The sequence below is a fragment of the Diabrotica undecimpunctata genome, chromosome 1 (assembly GCF_040954645.1).
Source record: "Diabrotica undecimpunctata isolate CICGRU chromosome 1, icDiaUnde3, whole genome shotgun sequence".
NCBI classification, from domain to species: Eukaryota; Metazoa; Arthropoda; class Insecta; order Coleoptera; family Chrysomelidae; genus Diabrotica; species Diabrotica undecimpunctata.
The window spans coordinates 24,108,955-24,132,026 of NC_092803.1; the positions used below are offsets into that span (position 1 = coordinate 24,108,955).

The window sequence follows — 23,072 nt, forward strand, 5'->3', positions numbered from 1 at the left end:
AAATAATATCTTACTGCATGGGCTGTATTTGTTTGTATTTGCTCTGTTAGCAAACCCTCGAAATGGTTTTTCCAGCCTGCTTTTATTGCTGCATCGTCACTGATAATTTGTCCTTCACTATTTCTAAAAAGATTCGTGCGTGGTTCATATCCCTCTCTGTGTTGTATCAGGAATTTATTTACCCCTATAGTGTCACCCTGATTGAAATCTTTCTCCATTTTTAGTATTTGGTCATTTTTATATCTCCTGTTTTTTCTGCATATTTTGTCTGCCTTTCTTGGTTTTGTTTATATTTTTAGAACTTTTCTCGTATTCCTCTTTGAGTATACTGATGTAAAATTCATTTCATTTGTCTATTGCTTGTTTACATTCTTCACCAAACAGAAACTCTTCTCTTTGATTTTTTTAAATTCCTAACACTCTTTTAGCCATTTCCCATGTTACCCTCTTAATCTTATTCCATTCTTTTTGTATTGGTTCCTCCCTCTGTTCTCTAGCAGTTCTCTACTATTTTAGTCGAAACTACCTGCATTATTTATGGGGTCACTGAGTAGCTCGGCATCAGATGCAGCCGATTCTACGTCCAGAATAAAAGAGAAGGGGAAAGAAACACATCTACAAAAATAACAGGGTTTAGCTAGCACGCGTGATAACTCCCGTAACGACCGTTATCTAAGGTTACAGAGTAAGACCAAAACAACGATGAAGCCGAATAAGAAGGCAGCAGCTATACCACTTGGCTATCTTCTCGATGATGTCAGTCACTCCGGTTCTTCTCCTGATGTCTTCGTTGGTTATTCTGTCTCGCAGAGTTATTCCTAACATGGACCGCTCCATTCTTCTCTGCGTGACTCTCAGTTTGGTAGCTGCTGCTTTTGTTAAGGTAAGTGTTTCTGCTCCGTACGTCAAGACTGGGAGGACGCACTGATCAAATACCTAGAAGATAGCCAGACTAAAATGGAGATGGGCAGGACACATAGCCAGAATGACAGATGGGCGATGGACAAAGAGGTTATTGGAATGGAGGCCAAGGGAAGACAAGAGAAGCGTCGGTCGACCACCTACAAGATGGACTGACGATTTAAGAAGACTCGATAAAAACTGGATGAGAGCGGCGCAAGATAGACGGGGTTGGAAACATGAGGAAGAGGCCTATGTTCAGCAGTGGACTCTTGAGGCTGGATGATGATGATGAGCTATACCACTACTGGCACATTAGCTTAGCATAGGTTCTTGGTCAGAATCGGTCTTTGCATAGACAAACGAACAAAAATCGTCTCGAAATAGGAAATCAAAGATTAACGTCGATTAACACCTAGAATATTAACAGCCTATTTGCAGCAGATAAACTCAGATATAAATATAGATATAGTGGAATACTATAATATTATGACAGTGACCCTCATAAAAAATCACAGCAATGGAGTTGGAATATTTCTAACCACTGAATACCAAAAAGTATGTTGAGTATTGCTGAAAAATATGTCTATATTTTCTATATACCTCTTTAAATTACGTAGCAGTCCGCTTACTGTAGGTAACTTTACAGCGAATATGGAAAAAGGAAAGAGACAGGATTTGGTGGGAGAATGACGTTGGAGAAATTAAAGATCGTGGTGAAATATTTTTAGATTTCTGTCGTCTGGAATATGATATAGTTGTAACTAATACCTGTTATAAATTTTTAAAGAGACGACTATATACCTGGAGAACAATGGGTAATAACAAACTACATTAAATGCATATTACTTAACAACAAACATTTTAAAAACTACATTAACTACGTTACTTATTCTGGAGCTGACATTTCTTTTGATCAGAATCATCTTATAGCTCACATCCAAATTAATCTCAAAAAGATTCGATTAAAAAAGGAAAGCCAAAAGATTGATCAATCTATGTATATTTTAGAATGATGAACTTAAAAATAAAATTAACAACATTATTAAGCTCCATATTGTTAATAAAAATATCAATATTGTATGGAATGATCTATACGTCAATGTTGACAAGATTCGGCTTTAGATCCCACTATAGGAAGGCATAATATACGCAATTACAGCAGCAATAAGGGTTACGATGCTTTTAGAACATGTATTGAATAAGATTGGCGTGACTCAGAGGGCTATGGAGCGCCAGATCCATAGGGGGTGTCTGTCTAAGAGGCCGAATCTCAAACGAAGAAATACGTCGTAGGACAAAAACAACAGACGTCATCGAAAAAATCGCGTCGCTAAAATGGAATTGGGCAGGACACGTCACCAGGTTATCAGACAACGAATGGACAAAACGTATTGTCGAGTGGGGACCAAGACAAGAAGCAATACGGAGCAGAGGACGCCCACTAACTAGATGGACTGATGACCCGAAGCTTGTTAGCAATAGCTGGATGCAAGCCGCACAAGACAGAGACAGATGAAAAGAGCTGAGGGAGACCTATGTCCAGCAGTGGACGCATACAGGTTGATGATGATAAAGGGAATACATCTGATAACTTTAGCAGCAGCACTTCATATGATAGTTGTTGGCACCTATTTTGAATATAAAAATGTACACAAGATAACCTGGACCTCTCCTAACGGAAAAACAGCAAGTCAGACTGATTATATATTACTAGATTTAAGACACGGAACAGGCGTAATGAACTGCAGGAGATATAGAGGCGTCAACATAGTCGCAAGTTATGCACTCGGAAAACGTTAGTAATAGATTAACGGATCAAAATATAAACGAAGATGACCAAAAAGAAAAAGACACATACTGTAACAGACTAAGAGAACTTATTGTAAGCAGCAGCAGATATGATAGGAATTCAAATTTCTCCACTTACTAAGATATAATGCATTACAAGAATAGAAAAAAATAAGTATATTTAAGATACACACATGTAAAAAAGTTTGGAATACGTACAAATAATATATCTACGCCTATGGTGGTTTTAAAACTGTTGTTGATATTCATTCTAGAGGGTTTTTAAATGAAAATGATAAAAAATTTGAATCGTTTTTGTATGATTTTGGTCACATTCAACTGATTAGCGTATTTACACATTATTTCAGCCTTTGTTTAAATTTGAATTGAGCCGTTTAAAAATGAATAAAAACGTGATATCTCGTTTTGACAGATCCAGAGTAATTGCTTTGTTACAACAGGACTTTATTTAAAGTTATATCGCGAATATTGCTGAAGTTACTCAGAGTGCTGTATCGAAAATTAAAAAAAAATTCGAAGATACAAATGACGTCAAGGATCGTCCTAGAAGTGGTAGAAATCGATGTATAACAGCAGCACAAGACCGGCAAATAACATTTATAGCTCGTAGAAATCGTCTGGAATCTACAAGGACTGAATATTTCACGGCAAACAATAAGACGCAGACTAAATGCGGTAAATTTGTATCGTAGAAGACCGCTACGTGTTCCTAAACTAACCTACCAACACAAAATAGTAAGGTTGCAATGGGCTAAAGAAATGGTGCATCACGATCCTAACTGGAATAACGTGATGTTCTCTGATGAGTCAAAAATTGACTTGGTATCTGATTCGCGAAGAATACTGGTTTGGAGGGCCCCAGGACGACAAGCTCCACTAGAAACAGCTAAACCGCGTGTCCCATTTGAAGGTGGCAGTATTATGGTTTGGGGTGGTATTATGAGTGGTACAAGGACGTCACTGCTGGTTCTGGAGAGAAGAGTCACTGGTGCTGTATACATCAAGGATGTTTTAAATCCTGTCGTACGTCTATTCCGAGGGGCAGTAGGTGATGAATTTGTGTTTATGCATGACAATGCACCTCCTCATCGAACATCAGCAGTACAAAATTTTCTTGAAGAAGAAGGAATATCTACATTACAGTGGCCCTCGAATTCCCCCGACATGAACATTATTGAACATGTTTGGGACATTCTCAAAACCAGCATCAAGAAGCGAAACAATCCCCCTATTACACTTCGAGAACTTAAAGATGCTGCTCGTGAAGAATGGGAGAGAATGGGAGAGAATTCCGCAAGCCCAACTCGACCAGTTAATCGGCCATGCCAAATCGCCTACAGTGTTGCATACAGGCCAATGGAGGAAGTACTTATTATTAGTTTTATTAAAAATTATTTTTTTCTATACTAATTTATTTTTAAATGTAAGTTGTACATTGTAAGTTTTTTACTCCAAGAAATTAAATATTTTTTTCGCATATCGTTTATCTGGTTTTGAGAATTATTTAGTATTGTTGAGAATTGAAACAAAATGATGTTTAACTATTCAGAAGATTTTATATATAAAAATCAATAAAAAGATGAAATATTCCAATATTCCATACTTTTGGACATGTGTGTATTTCAGTTAAGTGAGAATCGATCAGAAAGCTGGAGCATCAAGTATACTGAAAACCAACGCATGTGGATCAATATTGAATCAACCCGAACCATTCTAAACAAAAGGCAGACATTACCTCTATCTTGTAATCTCTTCCGCAATGAATTATATTTAAAATACTTCTTATAAGTGCTTACGAGTAAGAGACGACTCGAATATCAGTTTAAATAGTGTATCACTAATAATTATCTGTAACACAGACGAAGAAATTGAATGGTTCTACGATGTCTTAGAACTGATAAAACTGTTACGACGCAGTTAAAATAATTACAACTCTGAAATTCAACTAGACAGGCCATGTTGCCAGAGTCAAAGAGGGAAGATGGACCAAGGAAATTTTAGAATAGGGGCGATGCTTATCGTAATCAAGGACGTCCTCTAACAAGACGACATCAAGCACAACTGGATTCATTGTGCTCAAGATCCGATACAATGGAATTTACGGCGACCTATGTTCAGCAATGAACTCAAACCGGCTAATGATGATGATGATGATTACTAATAATTAACGACAGAAGGTAGAAAGGTCCAATTACAATGTCTTCATAGCGACACAAAGACCGAATACAAAACTTGTGTTTGATATAAAAATAGGGATTCATCAAGCCAAGTAGCTTGAATTTTTCTTAAATACTTGACTTGACTTGAAAATTCAAGCTTTTGATTATTTGATATTTGACTTGACTTGATTTACGGACTGAATTACTTGACTTGATATCAAATAAAAATCAAACTACTTGATATTACTTGATAGCGATCCGTGAAATGCACACCGAAGGAGACCGAAACGTTAAAATAGGAGATTCGGATTTATCGAGGTTCTAGCAAGCAGGCACCCCGATTGCTCGATGACGACGACAACGTGCTGTTAGTACAGTAAAAGTGATCAAGGACAAACAATGGCCGTTAAATAATTGTTATGTCTGATTTAAGTAATGTGTCCGTTATGGAATCGAAACCCTTTCAAAGCAGCGGCTCAGAATATATCGTAGATGAAAAAGTGTTAGAATTTGATGACAGTGATAACACCGAAACAGAAGTAGAAAGTGCAGGGTCGGCGCCATCAAAGGCGAAACGAGTTAAAGTTAATAAAAGTCTATCTATATCCAATAAAACAAAAAAAATTACGGACTATTTCATAGTCGAGTAATAAAAATAATGACAAACTAGGCAAATGTACCCTATGTACGGCAAAAAACACAGTTTTGCAAATGAAAAACTGCGGAACATCTTCACTAAGGCGGCATTTGCAAGCTAGACACCCTAGAGTCTACAAAGACCATTTTGGTAGATCTAGCCCAACTAATCTCGAGGCCAATACCTCTACAGGTTCGACTAGCAGTACTAGCACACTTTCAGTTTCGGATTGGCTTGAGAAGGTAAAGTAAAACATTAATTAGATTTTAACTATAATTATGTAGTCGTTTTTCGTTTGTATCACAATTAAATAATCTACACGGTTTCCCAAAAATATGTCCACATTCTCTTTTTCTTTAATGTTTTTTTTTATTTGAAACTTTTTTTATCAAATTTTGAGTACATCTATAAAAGTCTATAGGCTTTAAGCAATCTAGTAAAAATTGTGGTGTAGCATGTGCCATATGCTATATACTTTTTTACAGGATATTTCAAAAATATAACTTACCTTGCCATTTAAGAGCGGCACTATGGAGGGCTGAGGTAAGGCGAACCATCTCTGTATTAAAAAGTGTTCGTGGAATAGAGACAAACTAAGATGGCGCCATTGTAGGAATGGTATCAGTTTTTATTCAGGTAGGTAACAGGGAAACAAAAATACTTTGGTTGAATTTCTCCACAATCATAAAGCATATGGTTGCTACCCCCATTTGTGTAAGGAGTGTGAGAATCTGCCGTGTTGGGTTCTAATTCTGTTAAACGTGGACCGTGTAATTATATTTTCTCATCACAAAAATTGTTGCAAAACTTTATTCGCGATTTCAACGACCGTTGAGGGCACTGCGAAACGTACAAAGATGGAGGATTGTGAGTAATGCTTACTTCTGTCATTTAGTGTGTGTACCTTTTTGTTTTGTTGGCGAGCTTCGACAAGCACTGTTGGTTGGGTGTTATCTTAAAAGTTTTTGCCTTATTTATAGTGTTTTGAACTAGTACGATCAGTTTATTACTTACGAGATTACTTATTAAGTAGGTTCAGAATTCAGCCACCAGAGAGCGTTTTGACTTTTGCAAAGGCGAATACAATTAAATTTTATAAAATAACTCAACTTGTCACTCTGACATCCTGATGATTCTGTAGGTTATATTTTTATTCTGCATACTTCACTACGTCTACAACTGCTAAGTTCACATCTTCATAGTTCACATTGCTAAGCTAGCGCCACTGTGGTCACATTTTGAACTGCTATTTGCCACTTTTTGAGTTCTCCTTACCTCTACCCTCCATAAGTGAGACATTATACAAATTATACGTGAGCTTTATTGTAATTTTACTACATTTACTACTATTACAGCATTTTACTAACTCCAGTTTTGTTTATTTAGCAGACCATTAGGAGATCAGAAAATTTCCAACAAGATAAATTTCAAAAACTACTAGTGGAGTATATAGCACAGAAGTATCTACCTTTCAACTTTTTTGAAGATGCTATAAGTGAAAAAATGTACAAATACTTAAATCCAAAGGCAACTCTACCTGGTCGTAATCAAATGAAATCTTTGACATTAAAAACATTTGAATCAGCGCAGCAAACAATTAAGACATTTTTAAGGACATGCAATTCAAAAATCTCGTTTACAATCGATGGATGGTCTTCATTTAATATGAAAGGATACTATGGTATTACCGCCCACTTTATCGATAAAAATTGGAAACTTCATTGTATCCTGTTAGATTTTGTGCCAGCATATGGGCAACATACTGGTAACGCTATAGCAAAACTATTTTTCGAAGTATTACAATTTTACGATGTTACAAAATGCATACAAGGTATTACTACCGACAATACAAATAGTAATTTCACGTTCATCAGCGAACTAAAAACATTTATTTATGACATCGATACAAAAAGGGTGATAAAGATGACAGAATTTATTTCGCCCTCCTCTGTAAGAAAAATCCATTCCCTTGCTAAAAAATTAAAAAACTCTGAACACTTACGTAAGGATTTTGAAAAATTTTGCACCACCTTAAACCTAAAATTTACTATGCCAAAACTTGATGTCATAACAAGGTGGAATTCCTCGTTCGACATGTTAAGATGGAGTCTAAATATGCGAAAAGCACTTAATATCCTTTGTGAGAATGTAGAAAATTTAAAAACTTTGAAGCCAACCGACACAGAATGGTCGTTAATCAATCGAATTTGCCAGTATCTTAATGTTTTTAAAAGCATTTCCTTAATTTTAGAAGGTGAATCATATGTTACTCTGCCTATGGTAATAATTGGCATCAATATGATGTTGGATAGACTAGAATCGTGGGCTATGGAACTTGACAATAAACCTGATCGAGACAAAACTGATGAAAAGATCATAAATAGCATTCAAGCGGCAAGGGACAAAATCATTAAACATTATAAGAGAACCAACTGGATGTACTGTGTTGTCTTAAATTTAGACCCCCGACATAAAGTGGAAACATTCTCCAAAACAAATTGGGGAAAAGAGTTGCAGCTAGAAGCAGTTAAATATTTTGAAGATATTTTTAGAGCACAGTATTTTAAAGCTGACTCTCTGCCAATGTCTGCCCTAACCCTTACCAAACAAAGAAACCGATTAGGCGATAACTCCGTGAGAAGCCTTATGTGTCTGAAATCGTGGATGGCAAATGAAGACATTAAAGATTTATTTTAGATAGTTACACTCCATTTTTGGTGATTTTTTTATTGTTTATTTTATTTTTTGTTGTTTTATTACCAGAATTCAGAATATTTCGTTTTGTTATTTTATTTATCATTTTAATTATGCAACTTACATTTTTTAAGTTTTTAATTTTTATAGATGTTTTTTAAATAAAAGGTTACATCCGTATATTTTTATTGTTATTGCGTTTTGGCAGTTTTTTTCAAGAAAAATCAAGTAGTCTTGATGGACGTCTTGAGTTTGTCAAGTAATTGATGTGTAACTACTTGACTTGACTTGAATTTCAAAAAATAATACTTGACTTGAGCTTGTCTTGATTTCAAGTCAAGTCAATTCAAGTAGTTTGAAAATCAAGTCAAGTCGTGAATCTCTATATAAAAAGCCAAAACTCTTTACTTAAATTATTTTATTTGACACAAAAACATAATAGCTTTTTACAAAACGATTATTCATAGATCCCTACGTATTATCAAGGACCCGGTTAACATATGAATTTTTCTAGGCAATTACAAGTTATCAACATTCAACATTGCTCCATAAAAATAGGCCAAAACAGTAATAAAAAACATTAGAATCAGTTCTTTTCTAGGTTCTTCTTTGTTTTTGTGTTTTGTCGTCAGTTCGTTATGGATATTGTTTTGATGTCGATGGGAATTCCTCGGGGAAGCTAGTGGTGGAGTCTTCTTTTGTAGCTAAAGGTGGAATCTGAAAACGAAGATAAATCATCATTGACCAGAATAGTAAAGTTATTTACTGGACGAAAAAGGCCGTCCAAACTTTTATAAAGCTGCATAAACTGAATTGGTTTCTATCAAATTAAGCAAAAACAATTTAATGAATTGTCTTCAATTTTTTTTTCAGACTACTCCAATTATTTTGTCTCCTATTTTTATTTTTCTATCTTTGCTTGTTCTTTTTATTTATCCAATTATCTTACTTTGTTCTTTTATTTCAAGAGAATAGTTTAGGAAACTAGTTTAGACATTCTCCAATTTTGCTCAAATTTGGGTAAGATCTTATTGAGAAATACACATGTAATTAAGCAAAAAAAATGAATGCACTATATTAAATAATTTTCCCTTCCCTATGTCTCTAAACTTTTGAGGTTACTACTGTTACTTTCCCTTTTTTTTTTTCGTTATTTTCATTTACAGCACTTTTTTGTTTTATTACGTAGTTTATTCTGCATCTATCTGTCAATACACAATTAGCTATGAAATATGTCAAAACTTTCTTAAAAGTTACCCAAAATTAAACAAGGAAAAGATAAGCATGCATCATCATCCAGCCTTCTGCGTCCAAAGTTGAATATTTCTTTTTCTTCAGTTCTGATCCCACGGAGAGAGTATTTATAGTGGTCATCGTGATGTCGTCTCTAAAGATCTCTGCCTCTGGTTATTTCTTTTAACTAATACATAGATCTTTTGCATATTCCTATAATTTCGTCGATCCATTTTGTTGGGGATCTTCCTCGTGATCTTCAGTTTTCTATCTTTCCTTGGATAATAAATCTTTACATGTTTTTTGTATCTGCTCTTATAAAATGTCCTGAGTATTTTAATTGTTAAAGATGGACTTTGCTGGAAAGCCGTTCAAGAAATTCGTAACATTCTTTATGATATTCGTAACAACAGAATATTTTAGTAGCTTATATCTTTCTTCTTTCCTCTTGTCGTATGGTCCAAGATTTACATGAGTATGTCAGTATTAGGAATATTAAACAGTTGATCAACCTAATTTTTGAAGTTCGTGAAATTTGAGAGTCCTTTTATATTTTGGCCATCTTTCCTACAGCGTTTTTTACTAGATCACATCTACCTTTTATTTCTTTTTGTAGTGACCCTGTGTTTGTGATCAATGATCCCAGATATAAATATGAGCTCACAACCTTCAACCGGTCAATCGTGGTTATGTGTGGATGACTGTTATGTAGTCTCTCTATCATCATGATCTTTGTCTTTAATATGTTTAACTGCAGCCCAAATATCTGTCTTTTATATGAATTATCTCTTCTTGACTATTTGCAAGAAGGGCTGTATCGTCTGCACAACGTAGGTTGTTTATTTTTCGGTCATTTATTGAGATGCCCTTTTCCCATCGTTTAAGCGCTCTTCTCATAGTATGCTCCTCATATATATTAAATAATTGTGGAGAATTCTGCCTCTCATCGCCAGAGAAGTAAATAAAATTGCCATTATGTGTTCTAAAATGGCCTTCTTCTAACCAATGCGATTCATCTAGTCAAGAGATTTCAATGGTGTACCTTGCCAGCTCTCTTGCTGGTTGATACCTTATCTGTTATTGTCTTTAGCCCTTGTACGTTCCATGTACAGACGTTAATTAATTTTCTGAGTTTCTTAATTTATGTGGACCAGTAGCTGAATTTCCACACGATGTCTGATAACGTGATCACTAACATTCGCGTGGCTGGTGGCCAATTTCGCACTCCTTGACCTGGACTCAAGGTAGCGCCTTTCGTCAACTGGACTGCGTGAGGCATTCCGGTGAGGCAACATCTGAGGCATTCTCTAAGACATCACGCATAACTTTCTTGGGGATGATATTGTAATGGATTCCCCTAGGCAGTATCACACGCATTCTGCTGATACAACTTCGCTTGTGAAAACCCAATGATAGGCCGAGCCAGGATCATTTTCTATATGCCTTAGCTTGGTACTGCCAGTCGCTGCTGCCCTCCGTCAGAAATATTTATTGATCTTCCAGTTGAACTGTGGATATATGGAGATAAGATATAGTACGGGATTGGGATCTTTTTTTTAGAAGAGCTTAGAAGAGAAGCAGTAGCTGATGTAGGGACAGGGTTTCCAAGCCCTGAAGTAGTCTGTGCTTTACTAGGACCTGTAAAAGACTAGTTTTTTTCATTCGGGCTCTGCCACGTCCATTTCCAATGTTCTTTTTTGCATTAGAATCTGTTCATTTGGAATAGTTCTTTTTTTTCAGCAGGAAACTAAGTAGAGTTTCACCGCGCTCGTTCCTGTTTCTCAACAGGAAACTTTATAAGTCAAGATAAATATAAAATTACAGTGTATTTTATCCAAAGCTATTCAAAAGGTGTAAGTACTAATAAAGGATTATGGTATTACGCAAAAAGAAAAAAGTAAATGTTGATCTTGTTTGGTAATGCAAATTGTTATGTATGCTATTAGACATCCAGGTTCTACTCTTTAAGTTAATTATTTTATTTTTTTCTCTTTCTTTTCTTATTTTCGTCAAAATCTTCATCTTTCTTACTTCCATCTTCTTCCTTTGCCCTATCCGTTTCGGACGTTGGCTATTAACAAGGCTATTTTGACTTTGTTTACGGCACCTCTGAACAGTTCGGTCGATGTTAGTCCGAACCATTGTCGCAGGTTATGCATCCATGAGTGTCGTCTTCTTCCCGGTCCCCTCCTACTGTCGATTCTTCCTTGGACTATTAACTGTAGCAGCCGGTACTTAGTATGCCTCATGACATGTCCGAAGTACTCAAGCTTCCGTTTCTTTACGGTGAAGATTATTTCTTTGCTTTTGCCTATTCTCTGCATTACTTCCACGTTAGTGATGTGGTCTGTCCACGATATCCGAAGAATACGGCGATATATCCACAGCTCAAAGGATTCTAGTTTCTTCAGGGTGGCTTCCGTTGTGGTCCATGCTTCTGCTCCATAGAACAAGACCGGGAAGACATAACACTTGACCAGTCTTAATTTTAGTTCCATTGAGATTTTGCTTGTGAACCACTTTTTCATATTGTTGAACGCGTTTTGCGCTTTTTCAATTCGTGATCTTATTTCTGTTGACTGGTCCCATTTTGTGTTGACTGTGGTTCCAAGGTATGTGTATGTCTCCACTTGTTCTATTTTTCGGTTGTTTAATGTCAATTGCATCGGAGGTTGTTGTGTTCTGCTGATGAGCATGCATTTAGTTTTGGTTGTATTGAGTTCTAAACCATATTCTTGACTTGCTGTGTGTATGCTTTGCATGAGTCTTTGAAGCTCGTTGCAGTCATTTGCGATAATAACTGTGTCGTCAGCATATCTAATATTATTGATTACCTCTCCGTTTACTTTGATACCCTCCGAAACTTCTCCCAGTGCTTCTCTGAAGATTTGTTCAGAGTATATATTGAATAGGAGCGGCGAGAGGACGCATCCCTGTCGTACACCCTTTTTAATATCTATCTTCCCACTGTGTAAGTTGCCCATCTTTATCTCAGCACTTTGGTTCCAATAGAGACTGGTTATTACGCGCAGATCCTTTCCATCAATATGCATCTTCCTGAGCATTTCCATGAGTTTATCATGTTTAACCTTACTTCTATACCCTTTGTTTTTCTTCAACTTCTTCTCATTTTTTTTCAATGTCTCTCCATTCTTCTAAATTCTACAATTTTTTGTTACATTCTTGAAAGATTTTTAATGTTTTCTGCTTTGTTTTTCATTCCTAATATTTTGGAAGTATTCTAGACAAAAGTCTGTGAATATATAATATTCGTAATAGTTATCAAATACTTACTGCGAATATATCTCATCGTAAAAACATTGTCTATTCATTTTAAGAGTTTAAAATTATAAAATGCATTTTTTTTGGTCTTTTATACCATATACTAAAGATATTATATTTTTTAAAAGCTTAAAAACTGTAAAAACTAAGCAATGTATTTGCCGATGGTGATGCGTCAACAAGATGTAGGCCACTTAAAATAGCGTCGTGCAGAAATCAAGCTTGCGAATGTGTGTATGAGTGTTAAAAACTGTGCTTGTAGCAATTTGCTTCTGTGCCAATAAAAAGCTTCGTAAAACTCATTTTACTTACATATTTAAACAATTTTATGTGTGGACCTTGAGAAAGCATGTGACAATGTACCTATGAATAAATTTTAACCATCTGTAAAACAATTAGAGGAGATGTCAAAAATACAACATTGTAATTGGTATTTTTAATTATATTTAGGGGAAAATATTTTAAAAAATATTTGTAAAGTTGTGGAAAAGGTAAATAAACTAAACGAAATGACATATTATTTTATCATTTCTATTTATTACTAAATGGAATTTACTAAAATGAACAAAATCAGTTAGTAGGGAGTCAAACCTAGAATAATAAGAAATACAAGGAAAGAAAAAATGCCAAGAAGACAAGTGATATTTAACTTAAAAAAGGAATATGTCAGATAGGAACACTTACCTCGCTACATTATATCTAAATTATGAGACTTACGAAGATTTGATTGAACAAAATTGAACAGCAAGAAACTGCAAAGTGATGGATAAATAGATTGACGTAAGGAGCTTGTTGATAAAATTTCTAATTCGCATGTTGTCAAAGTAAATATTTTACTTTTAAATAATTTAATATTTTATCAAAGAAATCCAAACTTACTGGTCTATCTTCCTCCAAAGTGGGAAGCAGATCGTCGGTAGAATGGGGGCTGGGTGTAGGGGCAATTCTAATGGTAGAGTTTGTGCTAGATAGTTTCGAAAACCGACGTTCTAGCTCCCTCTCTTCTTTTTCTTTCCGCTCCCTCTCGTATCTTCTAGTACTATAGCTGCGGATAGAAGTGGCGCTATGGACCGACGCAATACTCGGCCGACGAGAGCCTGAGGAAACATCATGTGAGATTTCATCTGACATTATTGGTAAGTTGGAAGCTATTAAGGTTAGCAGAAATGTTAATACAAATTCATGTTACACATTACACATTATTCAACGATTAATCTATTTGTGCCATTTATTGACTTCAAAAAAGCCTTATATTTTTTTCATCTTATCCTCAACTTGAAAGTTTCTACCCTGGGGAATGCCAAGGAATATTCCAATAATTCCGATTTATTCGCAAGTGAAAATGTCAATTTAATGAAAAAAAAAACAGTTTTTCGAACTGTTTTTTGCGAACTACTCAAAAAGTATGTATTTTATTAAAAAAATTATTTTTATAAAAAATGTAGCTTATAAGAAAAAACAAAAAGAATGGTGGGTTCATGGTATCTGTAGGCCCAATATAAGCGGAAAATAGTATTGAAAGTTGGTTCTTCTTCGTCAAACGCCAACATTTAAAGTTTCAACGTGAAATATGAAGAAACCAATGCATTTTTCGTGAAAATGCATTGGTCGTTCATAAACCTTATTTGTAGTGCTTGAAAAAATCTTTATTTTTATCTGTCTATATAAAAGGCTAGAACTACACGTTACGCAGTTTGTCTGGGTCGATAACTCCTAGCGCCTCCTAGGAAATAAACCTGAACTACCAACTGACATTTCAATCATATTTTGTTCTTGACACGATACGAAACACGGTTCATTTATTGCTAATTCATTCTACAAATTGATGATTTATCCTTACTCGGAATTTTTACTCAGTAATTAATTTTTTCGCAAATTCTTAAAAATACAGGTTACTATTATTATAAGGTAACATTTATTAAGCAAAATAATTTAAAGCTTTATGTTAGAAGTAAATGGGCTATACCGTTTCTTCCTCATTTCCCATTTAAACTCCCATAAGAAAACGCTAAGGTTCATTCTGCCCTTTTTTGAGTGTTTTGTGGTGGGCGTAGTTCGTCGGATGTGACGTATGATACATTATTGAAAAGGAGAGGGGGTAGTGAATATGTTAAGACAGAAAAACACACATGGCGGCATTACCAAAAGGGTATTACTTCATATCTCCTTTGTTATTGGTCCGATTGGAGCGTGTGATGTGTAACATGAAAGGGAAGGATATAACAAATATATTAAGGTAGAAAAACAAACAAGGCGACTTCCAAAAGGGCACAACACAGTATCTTCATTATAAATGAACGTATAGTTACATACGATATATCATAGGACAGTATGGATGAAAATAGATTAACTAAAAGACAAATTTTGATTTATTGACTTTAAGAAGGCCTCTAGTCGAGTACAAAATAAACAACTGATATAATCTTAACATACGACATTGCAAAGAAAAGTGAAAGATATAAAAAATATATTAAGATAGAAAAAATAAATACGGCGACTTCCAAAAAGGTACTACACAGTATATTAATTATTTATGAACGTATAGTTATATACGAGAGATCATAGGGCTATGGATAAAAATTAATTAAATAAAAGACAAATTTTGATTTATTGACTTAAAGAAGGCCTCTGACTGAGTCCAAAATAAACAACTGAACGAATCCTAACATGCGACATAGCAAATGAAAGGGGACGATATAATGACTATAATAAGGAACAAAAAACAAACAAGGCGACTACCAAAATGGCACTACACAGTAACTTCATTATTAATGATCGCATAGCGGCATACGAAATATCATAGGGCACTATAAATAAAAATAGATTTATTATAAGACAAATTTTGATTGATTGACTTAAAGAAGGCCATTGGCTGGGCACAAAATAAACAACTGATCGAATCCTAACATGCGACATAGCGAATGAAAGGGGACGATATAATGAATATATTAAGGAAGAAAAAACAAACAAAGCTACTACCAAAAGGGCACTACACAGTATCTTCAATAATATTGAGCTTATAGCGACATACAAGATATTATAGGGCACTATGGATAAAAATATACAGGATATAGTAAAAAAACATGATGTCAGCTTAGAAGAGCACCAGATCATACTTTGTATTTACTTGATACATGCAAGAAGTTTAATATTTTAACAATTGAATGACTGGCAAAATCACAATTTTTTTTTGCTAATTCTAAGAGAGTTATGACAAAAATAAGTTTGGTCGGTATTTTTTTCAGTGATAAAAATAGTGAACATCACTCCCTAATTACCACCTTAATTAAAAATAATCATTACCCCTTTACAAATTGATATACGTATAGTATGCTCTCGAAGTTCGGTTAGTTTAAAATCCTTAGTTTAAAAAAAATTGAGTTGAAGTGAGAGGAGCATTTTTTGTATTATTACAAAAACTTCTTTTTTCTCAAATAAATTGAAAACTATTAGAGATTCGCAAAGCTTTGTAAAGTACAAATTTGTAAGTTTTGCTTTTCTATATGTAGTTCTATATGTAGTTTTCGATTTATTTAAAAAAAAAGTAAATTGTAAAGTGGTTAGTTACGATTATTTTGAAATAGGGTGGTAATTAGGATGTCTTTTTCACGTTTTTTGTCGCTGAAAAAAATACAGACCAACCTTATTTTTATTATAACTCCCTGTAGATTGAGGCTAGAGATTTAAAAAAAAAATTAAAAAGAAAGATTTTTTCACGTACTACAAAAAAGGTTTTATAAGTTTTCCACGAAAAATGTATTGGTTTCTTCATAAGTCACGTTGAAACTTCCAATTTTGGCATTTGCCGAAGAAGAACCAACTATCAATAATCTATTTCTCCCCTTATATTGGGGCTACAGACACCATTCCTTTTACAAGCTACATTTTTCATATGAATAATTTTTTTTATAAAATATACTTGAAATAAAGTAATACTTGAAAAGTATTGACTTTTCAAGTATTACTTTAAATAAAACAAATTTACCCACGAGAAATGGTGGCACCCACCATAGGATAAAAGCACATGGTCAACTTTAAAGTAGATAGTAGAATATATAGCCAAATTTGCTGCAAATCAGTGCAGGCTCAGAAAATTATACAGCTAGGCTGTATTTTACCTTCATTGACTGGAGTAATAAACGATCAAATAAAAATAATTATTAAGAGCCCCTTCTCATTTCAGCTGGCCCACCTTTGAAAGTTGCAGTTTATGGCGATTACCATAAATAAATCATAATCTACATGTTTTTATAAGTTTCCACATAAATTATTACTGTATTTTTTTATTAATATTTATTAAAAACATTACCCTTATGGTTTTTTTATTTATTTCCAACAAGAAGAACAAAATTCGCTAAATCGTGGCCTTTCATTCACTTACATCAACATACGTTGATTTTTCATAATTATATTAAAATCAGAGTTAGCTGTGTAAAAATGAAATCAAAACAATTGCCAATTAATGTTATATGTATTTTGTGGTATTATAAAGCCTATTGTCGTTTGTTAGTTTTAAAATGGGTGGAGATAAAGTTATCGATGAGAACATTTGTTCAATCATCAACAGATTTTTTAATTCTTTAATATGTTCCAATTGTCACCGGTATAGTCTGAGAAATATAGTTAGAAGATACAAAACCTAAGGTTTGGTCATCACAAAATCTAGAAATGTGGGAAAAAGCAAAATAACCGAAACAGATCGAAGGGCATTAAGACGCATTATAGGGAAAAAACGACGTGCAACTTATCTAGATTTAAGTATTTTGGGAAGTGACGTTGTTAGAAGACATGTTTCTAGATCAACATGACATATCGACAGGCCCACAAATTCGGATTTGATACTTACAAAGTTAAATAGTTGAATAAATCAGTATGAATTGTTTTTGAAAATTTTCATTTTATCTGACGCTAAGGAAAATTCACTTTTAACATTACAACAAATGAATAATAGTTTAAAATGGCCAAAAGAGCATTAGGATTAGACACATTCACGATGGGCTACAGTAATATATATTGATGAGTTCAGATTTGAAGTGTGTATTGGATAAATGATAATAAATGATAGCAATGTTTTAGAGGCTCTAACTTCGTTTTTCAGTACCATTCATACCAGCGGACAACTACCTAATGGTTGGTCGAATTCACTGTTTATAGCTCTACCTAAAAAGACAATAGCAAAAACCTGTGGTGATTATAGAACCATCAGTTTGTTAAACCACTTATTGAAAATTTTTCTGAAGGTAATACATAGTCGTATCTACAATAAATGCGAGGAATACCTGGATGACACACAGTTTGGTTTCCGTAATGGGTATGGAACGAGAGAGGAACTGTTTGGAATGAATGTACTAGCTCAAAGATGTTGAGATATATCTGTAGACATATACTGTTGTTTTATTGACTTCCGAAAGGCATTTGATCGTGTTAAGCACTCTATATTGATCGAAGCTCTAAGAGACATTGGCTTGGACGGCAGAGATGTTCGAATAATTACAAATTTATATTGGAATCAAACAACATCAGTTTTAGTAGATGGTGTGGAATCACAGGCTCTTAATATTAAAAGAGGAGTACGGCAGGGATGCCTCTTGTCACCCCTGCTTTTCAACGTTTACTCCGAAAGAATTTTCGGAAAAGCACTTTCTGAAAAACAAGAAGGAATACTTGTAAACGGTGAAGTCATCAATAATTTGCGATATGCGGACGATACAGTGCTCCTAGATTCTAGTCAAGAAGATCTGCAAACACTACTTGATAGTGTTGTTGAGAGTTGTAGGGAGGCAAGTCTGGATCTGAACATACGGAAAACCAAAATACTCATAATAAGTAAACAACAGCATATAAAACCGTTTATATATGTAAATAATACCAAACTTGAGCAAGTTGATAAAATCGTTTACCTTGGACAGCAATTAAATTGTAACGCAGAAAGTAACGGCGAAATTAGATCTAGGATAGAGCAGGCTAGAGCGGCTTTTAGAAGGATGTCCAAGGTGTTATGTAACAGAGACCTAAAATTGACATTGAGGATCCGCCTACTTCGCTGCTACTTGTTCTCGGTCTTACTTTATGGTGTCGAGTCCTGGACTGTGAATAAAATCGATCTAAATCGCCTTGAGGCTTTCGAAATGTGGTGCTATAGAAGAATTTTAAACATTTCCTGGGTGAAGAAGATTCGAAACTCCACAATACTACAACGTCTCAGCAGGACTACTGAGCACTATCATAAAAACATCAGCAGAGAAAGCAGAGAAAGCTGGAGTATTTCGGACATGTAATGAGACGTCCCAAATATAGGTTGCTACAAAATAGCATGCAAGGAAAAATAGCAGGCAAACGCAGTCCAGGACGAAGAAGAACCTCATGGTTGAAGAACTTGCGAGATTGGTATGGTGTTGATACAAGCATGCTATTTAGGGTGGCAGTGAATAAAATTAAGATAGCTATGATGGTAACCAACGTTCTGAAAGGACATGGTACATGAAAAAGAATTGGAGGCAGTAGCAGTCGCGTTATTCGTAGGAAAAATGAAGCTTTTCAACCCGAATATCTCAAAAGAAACGTCAAATTTCCAGAGTCTATCATACTCTAGGGCAGCATGTCATCTAAATGTGTGGAAAAGTTGCATTTTATTGACAGGATTTTAAATAAGGCAAATATTTAAAGCGTTTAGAGAATCTATTTGTCCGATTATAGAACAAAGTCTTTTCAAATAAAAAAAAGTCATAATCGACGACAGATTTTGTCTTCTAACAGGACGGCAAAGGTTGCCGTATATCAAAAAAGAGTTTAAACTGGATTAAAGACCATGGTATACCACTTATGGAATGGGTTTCTAACAGTCCTGACTTGTCCTCGATAGAAACATTGCGTCTCGAAATAAAAAAGTATTGGGAAAACATCCTGCCCGCTCCGTCAACGAATTGAAGCAAAACTTACAAGAAATATGGGAATCATTTACATTAAAATTTTGCCAGAAGTTTGTAAAAAGAATGCCTTAAAGAATTTTGAATGTTTTTAAAAATAAAAGAGATGCCACTTAGTAGAAAACTGCCACATTTTTTTTGTTCCACTTCCACTTTTTAATTTGTTTTTATTTTGTTCAATTAATAGTGTTGATTAAGTTAAAAAATACTTTCTTTCGAATTATGGAAATCCAAAAATATAGTTCGATGAATCTTTAAAGGTTATGCTGGACTTTTGTTTTTGTTCTCTCAAATTGGATTTTCTTTTCAATCTACGTTGGGTCAACTGTTATGGGAAGGGGCTCGTATCTGAAAAATGTGTAACATGATTTAATATCAGGAATTACAATAATACTCAAAATTTAAAAATTTGTTCCTATAACAAGCAAGGTCAGTTAGTGAGATAAAGATTAGTGTGTACTTACAGGTCAAGGAAATCTTTTTTTCTAGCTAAAGTACTAATTGCCAGAACAACTCCAATAACATCTTATCTTGGTGTTTATCATGTTTTATTGCATTTATTCTTAATCTTCTCATTTAATGTAGAAATGTGTCCAAAGTGTTTTCATGATATCGTTGTTCAAGTTTTGCTTACATTTTGCTTTTATTACAAAGTTTTGTTTCTTTGTACGTGTTTTATTATTTTTCCATTACGTGTTATTTTATAATTTGGACCGTTTAACAATTTTGTTAAAATACATTTCTAGAATTGGCGACTGTTTTGGATTATCGCTAGATACTTGACAACCAATGGTTCACTCACTAGAAAATATTTCATTTGCTCAGGATTCTTTCAAGCCGAAATTAATACCGTTAGCCAAAAGGAATGAAAACCCAAAAATATTTATAGTAGACGAGGTTATACATAGTTTTGGACATATAATTTGTTAAGACTGCTCCATTACCATTGTGAATTCAATTCCATTGAACATATTTGGGTAATATGCAAAACTTAATATGATACCTCTATAGTACGTAACGGTTAAAATGATGCAGCATATTTATAAAATAGGTGGTTAAAGGTTGGTAAAGGACCTCGGAGGCAGTACGAGTTGTCGATGCTCACACTGCAATAAAACTCTGAGAAACGTCCACTGTTTTCTGACGAAAAAGTCGGAAGTTCTAGGAATAGAACTCAGCTCTGCCAACAAATCCTACTCTCACGTCCTCGAAGGCAATATGCCGCGTAACCACTGGGTGCATGGCGCACAATGGGTGTGCGTTATGTAGCTGACGAGAGAGGGTGAAAGGCGAGTTTCTGGCGCCTTAAAACTGGAACATATCGGCTATGGGAATAAACCCAGACAGAAAATTCTGGCCCCAACCTGGAGGTTGGGGGTTGTGCTATGGACCAGCGATCCATACACGGAAAAATACACTGCTACGAAACGAATACTATTGCCTGGACAGATTATTAGGACAAACGACGTAAGCTACGAATAAAGGACACTCTATTAGGGACATGGAACGTACTAAGTTGGTATCGACCTGGAATTTCCACAAGAGCAATAAAACAGCTGGAAGAACTACAATACGATGTGACTGCAATCCAAGAAGTCAGATGGACTGGGTCTGGGACAATCCAAATGGAGAAGTCAATAGTGTTATGGTCTGGACATGAAACACGTCATGAAAGAGGGTGTGGTTTTGTAATAAGCGAAAGGGTTAAATCTGCTATACTAGATTTCAAAGCAATTAATGATAGAGTCTGTAGCATAAGAATAAAGGGCAAATGGTTCAATCTATCGATATTCTTAGTATATGCACCAACCGAAGAAGCAGCAGAGGAAGAGAAGGAAGAATTCTATGACTTCCTAACCCGATTATACACGGAAGCCCCAAAACATGACATCAAAATAATATTAGGGGACTTAAACGCAAAAATAGGCAAAGAAGAACACATAAGGCCGGTAGCTGGAAATCAGAGTCTACATGACATTACCAATGACAATAGTTCAAGGCTGATTGAGTTTGCAGCAGGGTGCAACATGATTATCAAAAGCACCCAATTTGCCAGGAAAAACATATATAAGGTAACATGGAGATCAAATGATGGAAGAACGAGGAACCAAATTGATCACGTATTAATTGATGGGAGGCATTCCAGTAGTATAATAGACGTAAGAACTAGACGGGGACCAGATAGTGATACAGACCATTTCCTAGTAAAGGCCAAGCTCAGAACTAGAATCTCAACACAAACAACAGACGAAGAAGAGGGAAAGAGACAGTACCAACTAGAATTGAGAAACAGATTCCAGGTGTTGAAAACGAAAGAAAATGAAAGAGAAAATATAGACCAGAAATGGCACTCCATTAAAACGATCATTACAGAAACAGCAGAGAAGTGTATAGGTCGGAAGAGAAAAGCAAAAAGAAATAAATGGTTTGATGAAGAATGCGAGGATACCTTAAAAGAAGCAAACAAAAGAAGAATCGACTACCTAGCAAACCCGACGGATGAAAAACGTGAACAATACAATAGAGAGAGAGCCTTAGCCAGAAGAACAGTAAGGAGAAAAAAGAGACAACATTTACAACAACAAATTGAAAAAGTAGAACGTGAACACAGAAGCAAGCAAAATCAAAAATTCTACAAAGAAGTAAGACAACATAAGAAAGGTGCATATATAAGAACACCGAACTTTGTGAGAGATAAAAATGAGCAAATGATTACAGCTGAAAATAAAATAATCGAAAGATGGGCTGAATACTTTGAAAGTCTTCTAAATGTCCAGGTAGACGCGGATGGAAATAAAGCAAATTGTGAGTACCAAACGGCCGAGATAGAAGTACCCCCGCCAAGCCTGGAAGAAATTATCACGGCGATAGAAACCCTAAAAAATGACAAATCCCCGGGACTAGACAATATTGATGCAGAACTGATTAAAAAAGGAGGGCATGAACTTAGAACTAAAATACACCAATTAATGAAAGAAGCCTGGGAACAAGAAATAATGCCAAAAGAATGGAGTGGCTGTATTATCGTGCCAATACATAAAAAAGGCAGAAAGGATACATGTGGCAACTACAGGGGAATCTCACTAATCGGTACTACATATAAGATATTAGCTTCAGTTGTACTAAAACGATTACTGCCATATACAGAGGAAATTATTGGCGATTACCAATGCGGCTTTAGGCCTGGAAGATCAACAATCGACCAAATATTTACTATCAGACAAATGCTAGAAAAGTATTGGGAATATAATAAAGAAGTACACCAGATCTTCATAGATTTCAAACAAGCATATGATTCCATAGATCGCTTAAGACTGTGGAGTGCAATGATGGAGTTAGGCGTACCAAAGAAGCTGACCATGATTGCGCGAATGTGTGTCAACAATTCCTTTGCACAAATTAGAATAGGAGGCAAAACTTCAAAGGCTT

General features: G+C 35.0%; 1 protein-coding gene across 8 annotated transcripts in view; it reads right to left on the bottom strand.

The window, feature by feature from the left end:
- Positions 1-8,603: 8,603 nt before the first annotated feature.
- LOC140446521 (uncharacterized) overlaps positions 8,604-23,072 on the bottom strand; it is a 68,034-nt gene continuing 53,565 nt past the window's right edge. For 5 of the 8 annotated variants that reach the window (XM_072539082.1, XM_072539100.1, XM_072539102.1 and 2 more), the window contains 3 exons: positions 13,597-13,814; positions 13,030-13,080; positions 8,604-8,919 (listed from right to left, as the gene is read on the bottom strand). In XM_072539082.1, coding sequence (XP_072395183.1) covers positions 8,839-8,919; positions 13,030-13,080; positions 13,597-13,814 — 350 coding nt within the window. In that variant the 3' untranslated portion in view covers positions 8,604-8,838. Of the gene's footprint in view, positions 8,920-13,029; positions 13,102-13,596; positions 13,815-23,072 lie in introns of all 8 variants that reach the window. The other 3 variants (XM_072539095.1, XR_011951483.1, XM_072539086.1) reach the window with 3 other exon arrangements.